At 38.0% G+C, this 21605-nt stretch overlaps 1 protein-coding gene across 1 annotated transcript in view; it reads right to left on the bottom strand.

Annotated features, from left to right (window-relative positions):
* LOC132195909 (uncharacterized) overlaps positions 1 to 21605 on the bottom strand; it is a 40666-nt gene that overhangs the window by 1380 nt on the left and 17681 nt on the right. Inside the window, exons 2-5 of the mRNA XM_059618208.1 lie at positions 11803 to 12020; positions 7938 to 8073; positions 7750 to 7883; positions 279 to 531 (exon numbers count right to left, since the gene is read on the bottom strand). Coding sequence (XP_059474191.1) covers positions 279 to 531; positions 7750 to 7883; positions 7938 to 8073; positions 11803 to 12020 — 741 coding nt within the window. The remainder of the gene's footprint in view (positions 1 to 278; positions 532 to 7749; positions 7884 to 7937; positions 8074 to 11802; positions 12021 to 21605) is intronic.

Here is a 21605-nt window from a genome sequence, read left to right as displayed (position 1 = left end):
TTTCTTAGATTCTGAAATTTAATTTAAGACCACAACTTCCAACGATTTGTGTAAATTATTTTTAAACTTCATTCATTGTTGATTCTTGAATATGCTTTTTACCGTTTTTTTTTTTTATAAAATTATCCTTGCTTAAAAATTGCTAAAAAGTATGTGAAATTTCATTGATAAATACTGTGTATTTTTTTTATTCCTGCTATTTTGATTTTGAATATTTATTTTCAATAACTTATTTATTTAATAAATTTAGTTATAGTTTGAAAAAATAATTTGCTGACCTCTTTCCGGTTTGGGTTCGACGGCAGCGGCGCTGCTGACAGGTCCATCCCTGGAGAAGGGCGGCGCGTCAATGCGCGACCTGACGACGACCTTGGCCGTTTCTGCGTAGACGCCGAGGATGGTGGCGTCGCAGCGGACGACGACGCGGCTCTGCGCGTTGAAGTGGAACGGCCGCAGCTTGAGCGCCAGGCCCGCCTGCGCCGCCTCCGTCCCATCCGTCGTCACCCGCGACCGCACCTCCTCCGCCCCCACCTGCGAAACAATTTCAATGCAATTTTGAGATCAACTTCATTTATAAAATTGTAGCAATAATTTTTAATTTGTATATTTAACAAAAAAAAAAAATTCCCATCGCAACAATGGCAAGATAACCTCGAAATGCACAAATTTTAGCCATTTTAAACTTCAAAACAAGAGTAAAATAATGAAAATAAGAGCAATTTGGCAATTCCATATTTCACGCAAAAAGGATTTTAGTAAAAAATTAAACATTCTCTGAAAATTCAAGTTTGATATGTTATATATTTATTTTATTTTCAAATTAAATAAAAAAAATCAGACCGTTTCATTTGGTAATTTGAATTAATTGGTAAGAATATTCTAATGTACCAGATTAATTAATCAAGATTAATCCTTCTTACTCCAGAACAAGGTCACTCTTTGCGTTTAAAGCTTCTTGTCTAATTACTAAGCTTTGCAATTGTTTGAATTTTGAATGCAAATGAACCGCTAATTACTTTCTGGTTTGCTTTGTTCAGAAAGAAGCAAGAATATATGCTTGAACATACAGAAAGCGATGGATTTGCAACGGCCCGAGGACAAAAATTCTCAATTAGCCTAATTAAAAGTTAATCCTGCAAAACAAAAGTGCTCCTCAAAGGATCACCGAGCCGATCCTCTTCCGCGGCTTATTAAAAGTTTTTGATCCTTTTCGGCGCGTGACGTCACAAATTATTATTTCGCGGCTTGTTAAATAATTAACGATGGCAGCAGGATTAAAAAAAAATGCTGCTCCGAAGGGGGTGAATTATTCACAAGCAGGTGAGCGGCACTTAGGAATGCAAATTGAATCTGAAAAATGGAGCAGCCGGTAAAAGACACTCGGAGCAAAATTTGCATGCGCCGGTGAAGAAAAAGAGCAAAATCTCTTGCGCGACTTTTGGAATTTGGGACCTTTTATGTGTTATCGCTTCCATAACCCCTGTTTTATTGGTAATAGCCGACATTTTGATTAAAGAAGTTTCACTATAAAAAAAAAGTATTAAAAATACCACTTTGACATGGATAATTTTATTTAAAAATCAATTTAATTTTATTTAAATTTTGCTAGGTAATTGAAAATTAAAGTCGTCCGATTTTTGATCAGGAGTAATTTATTCACATAATTATCCTCAATCTATAAACAAGGAACAAATGAAACAGCCATAAAAGAAACAAATCGTTTCTTCTCTCCTTCAAGACTGCTTCAAGATTTGTGTTAAATTATTCATTTGAATGGAAGTGAGCAACAGTTTCTGTCTTGTATTACCATAAGACCACCAAGGCCTTCAGTTGTAGAAGAGAATTTTTGTTCTTTTTTATGAGTTCGTATGAAATTTTCTTTTGTTCCTCAAAGAGGCTTTTGCTAATCAACTCGGACGAGCGAACAACAAAGAAAGGAATGAAAAGATGAAAGGCAATTTTGATTCGTTGCAGTTAATTTGGCCCTTTACTTAATGAAAGGGATTCCAGTTTTTTTTTTTTTTTTTTTTTTTGCAAAACACACTTCTGGTAGGTTGAAATTTTCACATGTAAGTCTTGAGGAGCAAAAAAGTTTCCATTTATCTGAAATAACATTCAACAAAGGAGTGAATTTTGTCGCTAGAAATAAATTTTGTCCGCCCACAATCAAATATCGTGTGGAGCTGCAATGTGGAGGAAACAAGAAACTGCTGGTACTCCAAGTTTGTTTATTTTCTCGCATGCTGGCTGCGTTTGCCCTCCGACTGCTGCTCCAGACGCAACTCCCAAACTTTGCGGAAAGTGGGAATTTTACTTTGAAATTCAAACCGAGCTTTGATGCCGCGGAAATTTGAAACTTGGCATATTTGCAACAGGAATTCATTGAATCGATGGAGGAATCCGCATTTACAATAATTAAAGCGATTGTTTTAATTAGAATAATGTAATGTAAGGAAAAAGCTTAATATTTAGTTTTATACATTTTTGATCGATATCTTTTATCAAATTATTTAAATTTATTTATATAAATAAAACAATATGTCAAACATATTTTTTTAAATAATGGAATCAATTTCTTTAAAAATATTGACATTCTTTTTATTTTTTATTCTATTTTTTTAATATATTAAGTCACGTCACGTCATGTCTTTGATAGCTGAAAATACTAATAAATTAGTCCCACAAAATTTGTTTGTATTTTTTGAGCAAACCAGATTAGGCCGCTGCGGTGTTTTGTGACTTTTGTTTTGCACGTCACGTGGCTTCACCCTTCCCATCGCCGGCTGGCTTTGCACGTTTGCGGCTCTTGATTTTAATTCCATTGCACGAAATTTTGGGGACACGTGCGTGAGAAACGGAGACGACGTGTGTGAGCGAAAAACTTTATTATATTTCCAGCAAAACTTTTGGCTGCAATTTCCGTGCGTCACTTTTTGGCCCACTTTTGCTCTCGAATTATTCCGCTCATCTCACTTGCAAATCTAATTCATTTACCAAAGAATCGTCTCCGAGTCAGGAAAACCATAAATTTAACTGAGTGAATTAGTTAATTAGTTTGGGAGGAACCTAAAATTGTCTTTTTTAAATGCCAATTTTGATCATTAATTCTGAATTATTAATATTAATTGAATCAAAACCATGGAAAATTTAAAAATCAAAAAGTTAAATCTTGTGAAAATTAATTCTCATGCACTGGAATCTGGAATCAAGCTTTTTCGCCATGCCCATGAACACGCCGTGAATTTCAACAAGGAGTTAACTAAACCGTTTTGTTAAGTCTTGAGGTGCACGTGTGAAGTTCCAGGGACTAAAATATCGCCGACTTTGAGGGATGTGCGAGGGGATAATGACGCTAAGTAAGCACCCCCGCGCGTTCAGAGGTTTCCTTTCTTGGCTCCACTTTGAGCGAGAAACGAGAAGACAGCGAGGATAAACAAAGCGACTCGGCGCAATAACAAATGGCTCGGCCGCAACGCCCGAGTGCCAATTTGCCTCTCCAAAAGTCTTCCAAATGAAAACGTCAGACAATCCAACCAACGACGTTTATCTTTTTCATCTTTTCCTCTCAATTTCAATGATATTAATTATTTTCTGATTTTCCTTTCATTTCCTCACAAAATGGTTTGTAATTAATTTAACTAAAAAATTGTTTTATTTAATTGTTATAAAAAACTTTAAAATTTGGACTCCTAATTGGATCTGCATCAAAAAGTAACCCTGATTGTTACAAGGAGAGAGACGGGATTAAATTTATGAGAGGCACAAACACTGTTGGGGAGGCAAAACAGCTGGATGCGGTCACCGGCCCTCCCTCCACCCTCTCCGTCTCAAACGTCAACCCTTTACTTAAACCAATACACACACATGCTCTGAAAAGCAGAAGCACTCTCTCTAAATTTTCTCCAAACCACAAAAGTTTAAATTGAATAGAAACACTCGAGGGGGCTTTCATGGAAAATTGAAACCGGGCGAACCTCGTTGCCTGCTCGTTGCAAAGAAAAAATGAAAAAATAAAGGACAACTGACCCCAAAGGTGACCTGCGGTCTGCTGGTACTTGAAAACCTAGGGTTTTGTCGTGTCCGAACTAAAAACTAAGTGGGAGGAATTCATACAAAATTAAAAATTAAATTGGGAAAATTTAATTTTAATAAGACAAAAATTGCAGAAATTATTTAAGCAAAGGAGTCAGTCAACAGCTTCATACTGTGACTGTGCCAGAAATTTCCAGGGCAATGAACCTAAAGATTTTCCTGGCAAAATAACAGTAATCTGCCGCACTACTGGTTCCTCCCACTTAGTTTTTTGTTGGGACACGACAAAACCCTAGGTTTTTAACGTACCCGCAGACCACAGGTCGCCTTTGGGGTCAGTTGTCCTTTATTTTTTCTTTGCAACGAGGTTCGCCCAGTTTCAATTTTCTACAAAAGTTTAATTTGGATTTTCAATAAGATATTTTTTCTAAATTCATTTTTAAAATAAAAATACAGCTAAATAAAAACTCGAATTCATCAGGATTTGGAGAAAACCTCAATTAATTAATTGATTCATCACACTGATAGTGATAGCAATTCCTAATTCAAATAATACAGTGCGAGGAGAAGTCAACAAGTTTTCTTGGCCAAGTTGACGCGAAACTTGCAAATGAGGGCTGCTGGGGTGCGACCAGACTTCAGTTAATTCATTTCAGGCGAAAAAGAAAACGGTCAAGAGGCGAGGAGAAAACTTTTGCTCGCGCGAGTGGAATACTTTGGCGGACCCTTTCATAATTCTCAGTCAGCTCGGAGGGCGGAATCTTCGCGAGTTTTTCACCAACAATTTTGCGAATTTGATTCGGTTGCAAGGAAAATAAAGAGATGGAAATTGGATGTGTCGGTCGCGGTAGCAAACAAATGAGAGCAATTGCGGCACGTCCGATATTACACGGACTGATAAGCGCAACACAAGCCAAGCTTTTCCTACCAAATCGCTTTTCCGGCCAAACGCAATTTGTTCCAAGAAATTGACGTCAAAACGTGATCGTTGCCGAGGAGATTTCCTGAAAAAATTTTCTTCAGATAAAATAATAAAATGTTCAAAAATAAAACAAGATGAAAATTGTTTTCATTGAAAAAAAATTTACCTCCACTGAAAATTCGCGGAAAACAAATTGCGATGTCATCGCAGCGATGAAAATATCTCTGCAAAAAATGTTTTGTCTTTGAATCTGGAATTCCGCCCTAAGCCCGAAAATCCATCTAGCTCGCTCTGATATTTGCTCAGAGGATTGGCATCTTTGGAAAATAAACGCGCCTTTTTACAAGTCTTTTGAAGTGGATTATGTCTGTTTTAGTTTGTTTTACTCAGCACTTTTGAATAAATAAACTAAAAAAAGAAAACAGCGCATCAAAATTCCGGGCCATCTCCCTGCCGGCGTTAGGAAAAAACGGAAAAAACCTCACGCAGGACCAAGAAATGTTTGGCCAAATAATTTGGGAAAATTAATTAAAGAATAATTAGCGTCGTCAACATTTGTTGTGTGGTGATTTCTCAATGTGGAAATGCCGCTTGGTGCAGTAAATTAGTTGCATGTTTGTTGGGGGCTGTCGGGGGAGTGAATTGCGTCGCAGCCGGCGCGGCCAAAACGCGGCTGATTGCGAATTCGCCAAACTCAGCGCGAAATGCGGAACAGGCAAACAAATTTATCGCCGCAAGTTTCGCGCAAAACAAATACAGAATTTGCTCGGCCGCTCGGAAAATAAACTTTGAGCCTTGAAACGAGCAATTTTATTCCTCGGCCAAACAAACAAAACGCGGAGGGCAAAAAACTGATAAATATTGATTGTGGTTGCAAAAAAATATATTTTAGAAATAAATCATGTAGTCTTGAATTTTATTTGAACAATGTATTTGAGTGTCGCGTAGAATGGAATTAGACGAAGAAGTCGCTTTTTGCAATCTGCACTTTTAATTCTTGTTTGCATTGTGGAAAAGAGTATAAGGATTTGGAATTCCATGGCAGCTGCTGCGAGGATTATTCAATTAAGTTTCCTTTTCTCGAATGTCAAACTCGATCTGCATCAAAAACGAACTCTGAATAAAATGCAGACATTTGCAATCAGAGAAGCTCGGATTGCAGTCTTTTATATTTTCTTCTATTTCATTTTGCTTTTTCCATTATATTTTGTGCTGCAATTCTTGCAAAAAGAGATTTTGAATTAAAAAACTTAAAAGCCTATAGGAACAAAAAAGCGATAGTTAATATTTCACAATCAATTTTTTGTTACACAAATTATTAAACATGAAGCATAGCGTTGCACAAAAGGGTAGTTTTAGTTTGAATGGCCGTCGAAAAGATCGGCCGTGCTCGCAGTTGAATTATTAATTAAAATTTGCGGCGGAAATAGTTGGTTCTTTTAGGGTCACGAGGTCAAACGCGAGCCCAGGTGGCGGAAAAAGTTGCATCCGCGCGAAGTTTCGCAATTAATCGCCGCGAGCGGAATTCGTTTGACAATCGAGCGGTGGAAAGAACGTTTTGACTTTTGCCTCCTCGGAGCTTATCGACGAGCAAAGCAACGCGTGTCGCCTCGAATTGCAGTGGCAGGCGTAATTAGAGCGGGGTTAACCTCAATCAGCGGCAACAAAACACAAACAGAGTCGCCGAGTTTTAATTAAGGACCTTTGCTGGCAACAAAAGTTTCTCATTCGCAGGCCAAGAGTGCACTCGGAGAAATATTTTTTCTTCTTCAAAAACTAAATTAAGAAAACTTTCGGCGCTGCTTTTAACCAACAAACTTTTCTGGGAAGAATAAACCACAAAAGGATAAAATGGTTTTCTGAGCCTTGAAAATTAATCTAAAGAAAGAAATTTTGGAATATTTTCATCCAGAAGTGTTCCTATTTTTCTATTTGAATATAATGAAAGAGTTTTTTTTTTTAATAAACTGATGAAATCAAATTGAAATTAAATACTGCTAATAATGGAGATTTCTCATTATGAAACTTTTGGAATACAAAACGCTTTTGAATAAACAATTTGGAAGCTATTTACGCGTCTGCTTGACAAACGGAGTCAACTTTTACCAAACTTGACGTGCAAAGTCGCGAATTTGCACCCAGAGAAGGAGTTAACGGTTTTAATGAGCAAGCAAGATTCTGAACTTGACGCAAACAAACAGAATTTCAGAGTCGCCTTTTTGAAATTTCTTGCTGAGCTTCATTTGCACGAAAATATTTGCGCGCGCAGAAAGTAAATAAAAAGTTTTCTAAAAAAAAATTCAATTTCAGCAAAGAAGAAAATATTTATTTTATCGCAAAAATCAACAGCGGGGATTTAAAATTAGCGTCGTGTTTTTCCTTAATTAAAACAAGGCTGTCGTAAAACGAGATTTGCTGATCATAACCGCGGTGCTAAAAGACAGAAAATGCAGCGAAATTTCAATTTGCGTCGCTTTATTGCCCGGGGGCGGCCGAGCGGCCCTTTATTGTGGCGTGTAAAAGCCTATTTATGCCTTTTCTAATTGCTCGCTTTTTTGCCTCAATTTACTGCCCTGTCGCGCCTTGGCAGCGCAATTAGCACAAAACTCTTAGATGAGGCGAAATCGCGTTAAAGAAACTTTTCTCACTTTACCCTCCGGAAAGTTCAAAAGTTGTTGCGAAACTTGCTCTTCCTTTCATAAAATAAAAACAAAACCGACACGTAAAAAATTTATAAATAAAATTATCTATTTAAAATTTAGAATTAACTTGAATCATTTGAAAAAACAACTCACGGGCATGTCGTTGATGTAGAAAGTGAGGTTGGCGGCCGGTCTGGAGGGGCCGGCGCTGCAGTTAGCCCTGAGGACGTTGCCCACTTCGTAGTCAGGTCGCTCGACGGTCAGCAACGGTCTCTTCTCGGGCAGGGCTGCGGTCAAAGGCAAAATGCGAATCTGTTTTGAAATTTTGATTTTGGACTCACCGACGACCGTGATGTAGTGCGAGACGAAGGCGGTGCTGAAGGAGGGCGCGTCGGCCGAAACCTCGCAGCTGTAGTTTCCGGCCACGTTGAAGCCCACGTCCACCAGCCGCACTTTGTTCCCGTCAGACTCCTTCTCCTGCACAAATTTCAAATTATAATTAATTTCCATGAAATAAGTAAAATAAACAACTATGTCGCTAAAAAAAATAATTAATTTGTTAATTTTATCATATTTGAAAGTTTTACCCAGCAATTTAGTTTTCAATAAATACAAACTTTAGTAATAATTTTTTATCCAGAATGAAGTTTCAAACATCCATATTTTGTCAACTTTTGTTACAAAACACAAAAATTATTGAAATTTGAAACAAAATTTTTTGGTATGAAATTGTTGCAGTAAAAGTTCTGCTTGTAAATCAGCTGCTGCAATTTTTCCGCCAGAGACATCAGCAGAAAAAAAACGTGGCCGTAAATTACGCTTGAGGAATTCGCCGCGAGATAAAATTTGACGAATGGCCGTGGCGGAAAGAGAACTTTTGAGCATTGGAGAGCATTTTTGGAAAATGCAAAAATGGAAAGGGCGAGTTAATAATGCATTAGGCGCTCGCTCGCCAAAACAAAATCAATACGGCCGTCGCAATTCTGGCCACGCACCACCCTTTTCCTCGCTCCCCGTTTTTAACCAAGCATGATTTGTTTTTTCCACGTGGATTCAGCGAAATTATTGGGCGGCGAAGAGCGCAGACAAGTCACCCCTTTTTATCAGAGAGGGTGGAAAAATGAGCCTTTCCTCCGAGCGTTTTGTCGGTTTCATTTCTTTTTTCCATCTCCGGGCTCTTTGAATTTTTTTTATGCAAATAATAATTAATATTTTCCTCCTCTATTGTTGTCGTGTGACGTCAGAGGCTTCAAGATTCACTTCAAAAAATAAATAACAAATATCTTCGATATTTTTGATAATTTTATATTAACATTAAAAATGTGAAATTAATTACAGTGTCTGCTTATTTAATTTTTGAATAATTTCTAGTGGATATAAGGGAAAATGTCAAAAATTAAACAAAAATCCAAACCACTGCAATTTGCACCTTTCAATTCTTTATGAAAAAGAAGAAAAGAAACACGGTGCGGGGTCCACTTTATCTTTCATGTTGCGAATTGAAGCAGAAATGAACGGCGGCGCTTGGGGCGAAAAGAGGCAATAAATCGCGCGCTGAGTTCAGCCTTTTATTCTCGCAACAAACGATGGGACGGAAAAGGATTTTCTCGTTTCCCTCTCGTTCCATTCAAATCGCGAGATTAAACCTGGAAAAGTAAGAAAGATATGCAAACAAATCAAAGCTGCAGAGCGATGAGGTCCGTTTATTATTTACGACCTTTGCGAATTAATTCCCGTGTCTTGACATGAATTATTTCAATTATTCCATTTATTATTTTCAGTCCGAACAGACAAAAGCTTGTTAGGGTGATTAAATTTATCGCTGAACGGAAAATTACTCACGGGACGCAAAATTTCATTAGTTTTGTCATAACTTTTCCTCCCGCGCGCGTAAATCTTTGTCCTGATGCCGTCAGCTGCAATAAAATCCACTATGCCGGAAAAAACACGTGCTCTACGAGCAAGGACGCTGTTGGGAGTTGGGAATTAGTTTTGGTGCGAAAGGAACGCAAAAAGTCTACTAAAAAGTTAATATCACAGAAAAAAACAGAAATTTAAGAAACATGAAAAAAAAATTGAAAACGACATGTGTATTTAATAATCACTTCAAATTTAGAGGAAATCAAATAAAATCCAATGCAAAACTTGTTTCACGATTAATCGTATTTCTATTTCCAGCCATCAGAGCGACTTGGTGTCCATTTGGCGACAAAACAAAACCTCAATTCAATCGTCAGCGACACGATTTTATCATTCGTTGGTTGCAAATGCACTTTTATTAACTGGTTGCGGAAAATACGTGCTTTATTAGGAAATCATTTCACAGTCAATTCAAGCGTCAAATCTATCGGATTGCATTGAATTGGATTGGAAAGAAGCGCTGAAAAATAATGCATCCATTTACTTCATTGAAGGCAATATTCAATTTTATCTATTTAATCCCATTTTTTTTATATTAAAATATTCCAGAAATTAATTTTGACACTCACAGCGTGACCTTTTAGAATTAATTTTGCATGATTAAACTTCGTGTCCACCCCTTTCAGGCACGCGAAAAGTGAAGCATTTTTATTAGAATGAAGCGTGACGTTGCTCGTCCGACACATTTTTGTTCAATTAATTAAGCGAAACTAACAAGACACGTGACTGCTAATGCACTTTGGGGGTTGACGAACCGACACGGACCACACCCTTGTTTCCCGCCACTAACGAGCCGTGTTTTTTTTTTTTATTACATCAGCTTCGTCATTGAAAGAAGATGAGCGAAAATCAGAATATTCAAGATTTTATCAGGATGAATTTGGGAGAATTTGCTTGTTTGCGTCAAAAAGCACCTTTTTGTTCACATCAAAAGTGAAACGACTTTTGGCAATCTCGGCACTTAAGCTTTCTGGGATGCGCAATTACTTTGGCATCATAAAACTAGAGCAATCAACAGCGGCCCATTAATTAAGCCGCGCACTCGCGATTAAAATTTCGCATAACTTGCAGCGAGCGAGATCTTCAAACCGCGAACGATGATTTGACGAGCGCAGCTGCTTCATTTTTTAATGATTTGAAGCGAGTTTTACGACGCGAATTAATTCACAAAAGGACCGAAAATAAAAGCAGGAATTTATCAAGCGCCGAAATGTTGCCAGTTTTCAAAATTTGGAAAATAAAATTGGAGCTTGGTGTTGTTGGTGGCGAGAGAAGTGATCAAAGCCCGAGGGCGAAAAAGGGACGGGTGGGCACACATGGTGTTTAGGTCGGAAACAACGAAATGGCCCGACGACTGCGGCGGATCAAACGCAATAATAAACACACGTCAAAAGGACTTTGGTCGTCACAAAGTGTAATTGCAAGTGAAATGTCACACGAATCTGCTCCCAGAGCGGATGGTTTATTTCCAGGGAGGGTCTTTGTTGGTCTCTTCTTTTGTTCTAAACTCTTCCTCAATCAAATATTTTAGGAATTAAAAATAATTATTTAATTTATAGTTACGATGTTAAAGTGGCTGAAACCTAATTTGATCCAAATGAACAAGTTTATGCTGGTCTTTGGCAGAAAGTTTGCGAAACCTCTGCGGTGGCGCAACTCGGTTGGAACTAAATCCGCTCGCGGCGTAATCACATTATTTAAATAATTAATCAGCAAAGTGAGCGTCTAATTATCGCCCAGACGAATTTCAGCCTAATTTACCTCGTTACCCGCGGCACTTTATTTACGCTGCGGAAAAGTCAAATGAGAAGAAACTCTTGCCGAAAAACACCTTCAACTAAAAACCCAGACCCTAATTAGGAGCACCGTCATTTTATTTGGTTAAAACCCTTTCCATTGCAAAGGAAAGAGGCGATGGACGCTCTTGATGAAAGGGTTGCTTTGAGATCAAATAACAGACATTGCTGGCTAATGAAATAAAACATCGCGAAAAGGACCAACGAGTTTCAAAAGTAGATTCTCTTTTACAGACTTCCAGATTATCTGCAATCTTAAAAAATCCCTCAAATTTCTAATTTTTTCATCTTTTTAAATACAATTTTTCTGCACTTCTCTGTAGTTTCCAATTAAAAATGGAAGAATTAGAAAAAATGCAGCTGAAACATGCAATTATCAGAATCTTGATGTTCTGCGCCTTAATTGAATCAATCCACTTCCAATTAGTGACTTTGTCAGCGAGCGAGGGTGATTGATGATGCTGAGGGGTGGTTTTGGGTTCGAACTCACGTCAATGTTGAGGCCTGCGAAGGGAAAGAGCTTGGTCGAGGGGCTCTCGACGGGGGTGTGGCGGAAGAACTCGCGGGTGCCGCGGTACCACTTGACCGAGTAGAGCGGCGCCCCCTCCAGGTCGTACTCGCACACCAGCGTGACGGCGGCGCCGCGACGCACCACGCCGCTGCCCGGCCGCGTCACCAGCCGCGCCTCCTTCAGCGCCCCGCAACCCCCTGAAATCACACAAAAGCAACCAAAACACATGGTCAGTTTCAATTCATTGAGACACTTTTGGGGTTTTGTTTTTATCTGGTAAGGAGAAAAATAGATTAATAACTGTTACAATTATTGTAAAAGTAAAAAAAAAATTAAAATTTTAAAATTGAATAATTTTTTAGAATTTCCCTAATCTATTGCTCTCAAATATTTATTAATTTGAATATTTTGATTTGCTTCAGTTTTAGGATAATTAGCTAAAAAGCGATGGAAACCGTGAAAGGTAAACAAAAACTTAGTTAATTGAGATACTTCATTATTAGAGTGATTTTGCTCTTTGAAGTGTTTTTGGCCTAATTAATCCACTACTTTTGATATTGCAGCCTTTGAAAACGCCAAATTATACAAACAAGCGAAATGCAACAAAACTCGGCGCGAGTGGGTTGAGCTTTGTGGAAATGAAATTAATTTTCGAACTGAACGTGGCCTCATTTCAATAATTTTGATGTGAAAAGGCAAGGAGAACAAATTTTAATTTTGGCTGATTCAAAATGTTTGTTCAAAGGGCGAAATTTGAATTAAAAGTGGCTCGGCACGGATTTTGCAGCAGTCCATTGAAAAAACACTTTTATGCAAAAAGTAGCAGAGAGAGAAATTGTTATCTCTCTTGATGCCACTTTTCACCGCGAGTGGAGGGGGCAAAAGGGGTCAATGGGTGCTTCTGTCTGTCTGGCCTGTCTGTCAGTTGATGCTGAGAGACCACTTTGGTGTATTAAAAGTATAAAAATTTAACTAATCTGCCGGTTGGAAAGAGGACCAAATTGCAAATTAATTGATTTAGTTTGCAAGTTTCAAAGAATTTAAAAGTTAAAACGAATTTTAAATTCGCAGGTGCAAAAAAGGGCAAGGAATTGGCTTTGACGCAATCGACGGTCAAGCACCATTAATTTGCCTCTTTTTGTTTCCAGTCCTTTGCCGACCAATTTGTCTCTTTTCCGCCATATCGATTTTGTCCTTTTTCGTCTGTTTTATTTTAGGAACCGAGTTGCAAAACTCGTTGGTGGGCGCCGGGTGCGAATAATTATCAAACAACTGGTGCGGCCAATGGACCAAATTGCAACAAAATTTGCCAGACGAGTTTTGTTTTTCAGGAAAAGGAGTTAATTCCCAGACAAGTCGCTCCTCGCTCGGTTGTTAATCTTTTAAAAGGCTAAATAATTGAAAAGGACAAAGTTCGCCGAGAAAAGGTCCTGGTTTGAATGTTTCAGGAGAGCGGCCGTAAAAACTTTTTAATTCCCTCACGGAAGACGCAAATTGAGAAAAGTCGTTTTTTTCTTGTTTGCTTCATTTGGAAATCAACCCTCGTCACTCTCAAATGAGCAAACGTTGACGATACTATTTGAACAAAGTTTGCTAAATTTCAAAGTGAATTGAAAATTTTCAGGAAAATAATATACAAATTTCAAAACAGTTTAAAATTTTCACTTACAGTTTTAAATGTTGGTGAAGTTTGCGACTTCTTGATAAAAAACAATTATTTTTGAAATAATAAGTTTTGCCCTTTCTTGGATGGATTAGAAGCTGGAAAGGAATAAGAAATCACGGCCATTAATTTAGGCATGTGTTCAGAATCAATTAAAGCTGGGTTGAGTAAAAGGGTGTCTTTTCAGAACGCACAATTTCACCTTTTCTCCTTCACCTTTTTATTAAAGGCGTATTCAAATCGCGGGCATATTTCACAGCCCACCCAACGCTTCTTTCCCAAGAGGCAAAAAATCCTTAATTTCCTTAAGATTTTCATGAAAAGGGAAAAGCTTCACTTTCGCGAGCTGCAATTTACGATCACGAACTTCTCGCCCTTTCTAAATCTCAGAATTTTTTGTTAAAAGCTCGCAAAATTTATCCTCAGCGGGTGCATCGATTTTCTTGAAGAAGAAAAGCGACTTTGCGATTTTCAAAGCTTCAAAGCGAGAAAGTGTCACGGACGTGAAGATCGATTGTTTTCTACTTAAATGCAAAAATAATGAAATTCATCGCCGTTGGCACTTTGCGAAGTAATTAATGGTTGAAAAAAATGCTAATGGCCGCTTATGCCGTTCGGATTGATTTACTGCCTCGCCCACATTATTGCACTCGCTGCAGATAAACTGCCACCGACGAGTGTTTGAATTATCGCTCAACACCGCTCCACGTTGTATGTCCCGTCGCACAGTCAGGGCACGTGAATATGCTCCGAATAAAATTTATTTAATTATTTTAAAAATTTAGTTAGGATTTAACTTATGAGAGAGGAAATTCAAAAAATGAGAGGAATATGAAACTCTAACTTTTCACTACTTCTCATAAATAGAAAATTTTTATGGTAAAAACCTGATATCCAATATTTCCTCACATATTCTTTTTATATTGTGATGGAATTTCTCCTTGAACCATCGTTTTCCTCTCGATCTAATTATTTCCAGCTTTTTGTTTTTGCGCTTCTCGACTTCTGCTCTACGCAAATAATTGAATCTGATATACCAACGCGCAGTTTTTCGAAGCAACAATAAATTTCCGCCGAGGACGTGCAATATTACTTTCTGGTTCTTCGCAGCAGAAGGAAAAATCGCGCGCAATCAGATCTGGCACAGCGAAATAAACTTGTCCTTTTCCAACGCCACCGAGTCAGACTTGGAACGGGATTAAGAATGTGTTTTGCACTTTTTCATCACGGACCGATTTCATTCTTCTGAAAACAATCCCTTGTCATCTCCATACTATCCAAAGAATATGACTTGTGGTTTGTGGTTTTAATAAAAAGAAACTTTTTGAATTATATTTTATTATGCAATAATTTAAAACTCAATAATTGTCTGGGAATTTAATTTTATAAGGTTAGAGAATTTTGTCCCAATTTATTTCGAAGATAAACACAAAATCGATTTCGAATTTCAGCGGAAAACTTTTCAAGAGCCGCGAAATTTCTTGATTCCCTTTGCGGCAAAGTTTGGCCAAATAATTCGTGTTTCGCAGAAACTGCGGGTCTGGGACGAGGAATAACACGGCGGAGTTGATGAGCAGTCGGAGCTCATCAAAAATGGAAAATTCACTTTAAATCAGGCGTGGAAAAGTCGTGATCGCGGCCCAACTTTGGCGAATCTTCATGAATGCGAGAGAGACGAGGTTGAATCATGCATGGGGTGTTTAGGCCGAGCGAGTCTCTTTTGTGGGCAGATCGAGAGAGGAATTTGCATTTCCACCCCAATCCTTTTCTCACCTTCCTGCGTTTATTTCCTCGGAGAACGCAAATCGCCGATTCAAAAGCACGCAAGAATAAGCAAAAGTGCCAAACACGACCTTTTCGCCTCCCCAGACCAGAAAAGGGTTTCCTATTCTGAGCACTTCAAGATTTGATCTTTTTCATTCCAAAACTGTAATTTTCCTGCAAAACAAGTGAAATTTATTAAATAGTCTTGTTTTTTTCCAAACCTTTAATTTTATTTAATCAAATTTTATCAATAAAAATTAGGATTTACAAGTTTTTGGGACTAAAATGGCGCACCCTTGGGGGGTTGTTTTGAGGCCGGAGATAAATCCGTCGTGTCTCGACAACAAGTGCCGGCGAAGGCATTTTTCTTTGCTTCCTGCCTCGCACGCACGCCCCGCCATCATTCATTTGCATATCTCGCGCGCACCACTTAAGGGTATTGCTGAGGAGGGTGGAAGGGGTGCTCGGAAAACGATGAGCTCTAAAATTTATCTCCCCAAAACAACGTACATTCGCCCCCGACACCTTCGCGGCCCAAATTTTTATTGCCTCGCCCAATCTACCAATTCAGAAGAAAAACACGCAGCGCAAAAATGTGTTTCTTTTTCAAGATTTCCATACGAATGTGAGATTTATCAAATTCGGTCCCTGAAAAATTCTGGAAACGTATTTTCCAGCGAAAAGCCTGGATATTATTTTTGTAAATATTTCAGTCAAGCATTTTCGCGTTATAAAAAATATGATTGCTCCGGCTTATTAAATTCCTGCTTTGCAAATTCCTGCTGTAATATTTTCCATCCTGTAAAGGGAATTTCACTTTAACGAAATCAACAATCGGAGTTTCCAAGAATTGGCAATTTATCGAATTCCAATCGCAAAATTAAATTTCTTTTTATTAGTGATGTGTCAGTTAAAAAAAATTGTGAAAGTAACGAGTTCTTTAGATCGTGTTGGGACGCAATTAAAATTTAATCTGCTCGCTTCTTGGAAAAAAGAGCGGCTGGCGAAAGAAGAAGCGTCGGTGGCGGGAGAAAAAATTAAGATGCAAACGACGAGCGAGTCTCTCATCCTCGCCGCACATTAATTCATCTCGGGCCGGAAAATGAGGAAAAGCAAAAAAAAAAAACACCAAACACGCCGCGTAAAAACGCTTCCATTTCCAAGAGCTTTTTTCGCCACCGCCAAGTGAAACGCGAAACATTTATTTTGATATTTTCACCACCGACAAAAACCAACAAAACGTTTTCCTTAAATGTTGCTTGATTTCGGCACAACTTTGAAAGTTTCCATTTGATGGCTGCGATTTAATCCAAGAGCTAATTTTGAGCCTTTCAACCAGTGACAAGTTAATCTCCCATTTCTATGGAATCTGATTAGAAGATTAATAATTTAAAAATAAAAAATTAGGCCATCTCGTTAGTATTCATAATTTAAGCTTTGCAAATTCTCACAAATCAAAGTTCACTAATGCGTGACCTAATAATAAGCTTATTGGAAACGCAATAGCAGAATTAATACTTAAAGCCAATGAGGGACGACGTCAGTTGCCACCCCAACAACGTGGAACAAGGTTTTTTCAATATTTATTAGAATTTCCAAAAAATGTTTCTACCAAAATGTCAGATCCTTCCCAAAATTTACTTGAAATTAATTCAACCGAATTGAAATTCGATCACTTTAGGAATTCAGCATAGCAGGTAATTAGATTCGTGTTTGTTGACAATTCATCAGCGAATGGAGAGGCCGATGGGTCGGACGCTTCCCCCGAGGCGCCGGACATTCTCGTTAATGCAGACTGGCCGATCTGCAGTCTCGCGGGGGTTGGCGACAAACCACCCTCCGAGATTGACGTGAATTATTCAGAGCCATCAGTCCATAATTGAGGCCAAATCGTCGTGACCGAACTGAAATTCACTCGCCCTGATTTGCCAAATTTCCTGCTTCAAACTCACGTTTTGGAAACCAAATTAGAAAATTAATATTTTAAAATTCAGACTCGGTATCTTGAAAAGAGGAAAGGATGATACAAAGTTTTAATCGCTGTGAGTTTGAAAACGACGCTCGAGGCTTTTGGCAAAGTTTCCCCCATCAGCCTTTAATTGAGGGTGAAATTTTCATCCCTTGATATAAATTTGCTTTTTGCTTCGTCTGCGGCTCGTCTCTGTTCCCGAGCCATAAATCTTGCGAGTGCATCTTGGCACGCGGCTTCCGCTTTTTGCCGAATTAGGCAAAGCGAGTTTTGACTCCAGAACTCTCGCAGCTCCTTAATTTCGTCACAAAATTCAAATATTTCCAAAATAAAACCAATGATGTGTTCATTTGTTCAGAAAAAAAAATTTTTTTCTTTAAATAAGATTTTATATTATTGAAATACCCAAATTTTGCTTTTAATCTAAAAACTCTCGGTAAATTTAAATTTGAAAAGCAACGCACGCCATTTTTGTTTGACAAGAAGAGAAAAGTGATAACTGGCGATGTGATTGTAATTTAGAGTTGTTGGCGATTCGCATCAGCTGAATCGATTACATGGGGTGTTTTCACTTAACTAGGGAGCTCTGCGGGGCTGTCGCATTCCGCGGGTGGTGCGGACGCGACCAGAGAGAGCGACACTCGTATCAAATTTCACGCCAGCCACATGCAAATGAGTCAATCAATCAATAGTCGACGTTCGCCAGACCTGCAAAACCACATTGACGAGCTCAAACGTCTCACTTGCTTCACGCATTTGACATCAGATCAACAAAAAAACTCATAATTTTTTATATATAAAAATGTTTTTAATTATAAAAAGCTGAAAAAACTTTCAAGGAGGGAAATTTAATTAAAAATGAGTTATTCTAAGACATAAAATGCTATGTTTTATTCATATTTATTTCATAAAAATATTAACTTGCAGCCCTTGTAAGATAATATATTTTTTGTTGTTTCAATTGCAATGTAAATTATTTTTATTTTAAAAATTAATACGGACCTTCTATTTCATCAACTATGGTGTTTCAGCCTTGTTTTTGACATCTCGCTTTGAACGCATATTGACGAAGTTTGAGAGCAAAGTTTTGCTTTTGATGCAAATGAAACACGCGCTTTAATAAACTGTACTCTCGGAAATTGCTCGATGCCTTTTGAACCGAGCAAATTTTGAACCGAAAGCACCGAACATTATTTCGAGTCATTTTTTATTTTCATGCTAGATAAAAATCAAATCAAAAACTCGCTCCCTTTTCATTTGATGGCGCGTGTGATGAAAAATTGGCAACGTTATTTCATTATCAGCAAAACAACGCGTGCGGATTTATCGGTGGCATTAAATTTTCACACGCAGCGCAGATTTAAATCAATGTTTAGTCCCGTCAAAAGCTTGTTTATTAGATTAATCGTGTTTGCACGAATTTCAAATCACCAAAGCTATTGATTGCCGATATAATTTTCAATTGTTGAAAAGTCTGCAGTTATTTACAGAACTCGTTATGCAGATTTTAACATTTCAACTTTTAAAATCAGAATTTTCTTTCTCAAAACCTGAATAAATTCCAGGAAGAAAAGCTCGTTAAAAAACAGCCAGAAGCGTTGAGAGTTTTGGTAACGAGAAAAGATGTGCGTTGAAAGTTAAACTTGGAAAAAGTTGGAAAAACGAATGTTATGCTTTTCCGAGCTTGGAATCGACAAAAAGTGAGTTTCTTTCATTTACTCGCTTTTGCAGCCGAATATGATTTCGGCAATAGTGAATTATTATTATTTTGCTGATTGATTTTCGCAGACAAAAGACGCTTTTCCAGTTTTATTCCATGCAAACGCGGACAAAAGGGGATTTGAAAAGCAATTCGCAAAAGGCACACGTGCGCGAGGACGGTCCATTTGCGGATTCCGAAGTGGCCACTCGGCCGCCATTCTCATGCAAAGATTCCTCGCGATCGCTCTTCCCTCACTTTTCAGACTCGATCTCCATCAGAGCGATTTACGGGAAATCGTTCTGCGATTCAATGATCGCGATGCTGCACCACATTTACTTTTTCCTCCATTAGAAGAGCGTTTTTCCGCTTGAATGGAAATATGGAAATGCACAGAACACATTTATTTTCATTTTCTTTAATTCAAAACGTGAAATAAATCCAATTTTGCTTCTTCATTTTCAAGAGATTTCCAAAAACCACTTTTTAAATAATAATATTTTGAACAAAAAGATTTTATCTGTTACAAAATAACTGTGGATGGTGCGGGTGTGCATTTTCTTGGAAGGAAAATTCGCCTTTGAGGCGAGCGAAGGCATTCATCAAAAATGCTTTTAACTCGCTTTGCTTCTGGAAAACATAAATAGCCAAAGAGAAAACCGCGGTCGGTCGCCCTTTTATTTCTGCACAATGTCTCTCTTTGCGGCACCAAAGCGGCGTGCAAAGAACCAGCCAAACAATGTAATCTCTCTTTTTCCATCCAGCAAATTTCGCTTTTCAAGCAAAGTCTTTTGGATTTTGGCTAAAAGCGCGCTTGCAAGATTTATGCGCTGCATTTGCGCCCCAAATCGACCCACCAAAGTATCGTTTTTTAGTATTTTGCACGCGCGGCCACCTGAATTCATCTTCCACGCGAACAATTTGGAAACGTGTCAACCTTTTTATGCCTTTCTTTGAGCTTTCTGAAGCATCTGTTAATAAATTGCAACACCTGAGGAGAGAAAGCAAAAGGAATTTGATATGTTTTTGTTTACTCTTCACTGGCGGGCAATTAGCAAAAATTATGCAGAGAAAAGAATTCCAGGAATGTTCGTGGAAATATTTTCATAAAAGGAAAAGCATCGCCCAAGAAAACAATCTCTGCGCGCCTCTAAAGCACGAATTATTTTCTGCAGCAATTTGTTTCTTCTTCGCCCATCATGAAGAAAAGATAATTGAATTACAATTTCCTGCCTGCGGAGCGGACCAAGGGTCTTTTCCTGCCTTTGTAATTGAGAAAAATGGCCAACAGCCCCTCTGATTTTCCAGCCCACAAAAGAACGGGGAGGTAATTTGCTTTGTTCTTTACACACAAAATAATCAATTGCATTTCTTTTTACAAAAACATTAAAAATATTTAAATTTATTTCAAGTATAATAAAAGATCCAATCAAAGTTTTGTGATTTTTCAATAATAAACTGAATTTCTTTTGTTCAGATCTGGAATTTGGTGTTATTGTCTCTTGTTCTTCAAAGCCTTTTCAACTTCACGAGATCAATAATATTATGTCTTTCCCTCTCTTATTCTGATTCCAATAATCTTTTTTAGCTCCTCGATTGTGGATCAAAACTTTGCGAAACTAGGAGAGTTGGAAAAAAATGTGAGGGGGCGTTTTTGTTTTGCAGGTGTCGAGAGCAGAAGTTGGCGCAAAAATTGGCAGCGTTCAGAGCCACATCAGCATTTTCCACGCTTTGTGTGCGATGCCCGTTGGAAAGCAAATGACGATTGTTCTGTCGTGGCAGTTAGAGTGGAAAAGCGTCAGCCGGAAACCGTTCCACAAAACGGCACTAAATAATGTTGAAGGGACTGAACATGTTAAACTGAAAAATGAAATGAAGGTCTCTCAAATTTTAATTCAGTGAAATTCATTTGAGTTTTCGGAAAGAATCGCTTCAATAGGTTCTGTACTTTTAATATTTATTTTTACTTTCACGAAAGTTGCAAAATGTTCAACAATATTGAAATGGAATAGAAAGAGGATCGCGTGGCTACCGAGCGAATCCACCGGCGGGGAAAGAGCTTTTGAAAGAGAAAAGTTTTCTCGCAGACAATGCAAGAATAAAAATGACACAAGTTTACAGATCGCTACTTTTGCTGCAGTGATCAAAGCCGGCCTGGAAATGGAGAAAGAAACAAAGGAAAGGAACGCTTTGCAATCAAACAGGGGTTTTTTTACCGAGCCCATTAGCGTCAACGTGCGGCGAGTTATTCCTGCAGAAATAACAGACCAAACAAGCATCCAGCAATTGTCAACGGCGGAATACAAATGGGCAAAAACAACCCTCCCTCCCTTACCACTACGATAATAGTCTTGTTCTTTTTAGGGGTTGCCAATTCTGATCAGATAAGGGTTGGAGTTTGGAATGATCATAATGGGATTTTTTATAAAATAAAAATTATTTTTTAACTTACATTAAACTAAAACCCCAGAATAATCTTTGTAAATAACCAAAATTAATAATTTAATTTATTTAATCCTAAAAGAGCTTCAGACTTTTAATTATTTAAATATATTATTAATAATTTATTATTATTTTGATTTTAATTTAAATTTCTTTGTTTAAACTTGAATGAAATTGTCCAACTTGACCTCAAAGTCAAGGATCTTGTGTCAACTTGATTGTCCTCAGCACAGCGACCTGCCAGA

The sequence above is a fragment of the Neocloeon triangulifer genome, unplaced genomic scaffold (genome assembly GCF_031216515.1).
Source record: "Neocloeon triangulifer isolate White Clay Creek 2 clone unplaced genomic scaffold, ASM3121651v1 ptg000001l, whole genome shotgun sequence".
Lineage (NCBI taxonomy): Eukaryota > Metazoa > Arthropoda > Insecta > Ephemeroptera > Baetidae > Neocloeon > Neocloeon triangulifer.
This window is presented reverse-complemented; position numbering and strand designations above follow the sequence as displayed.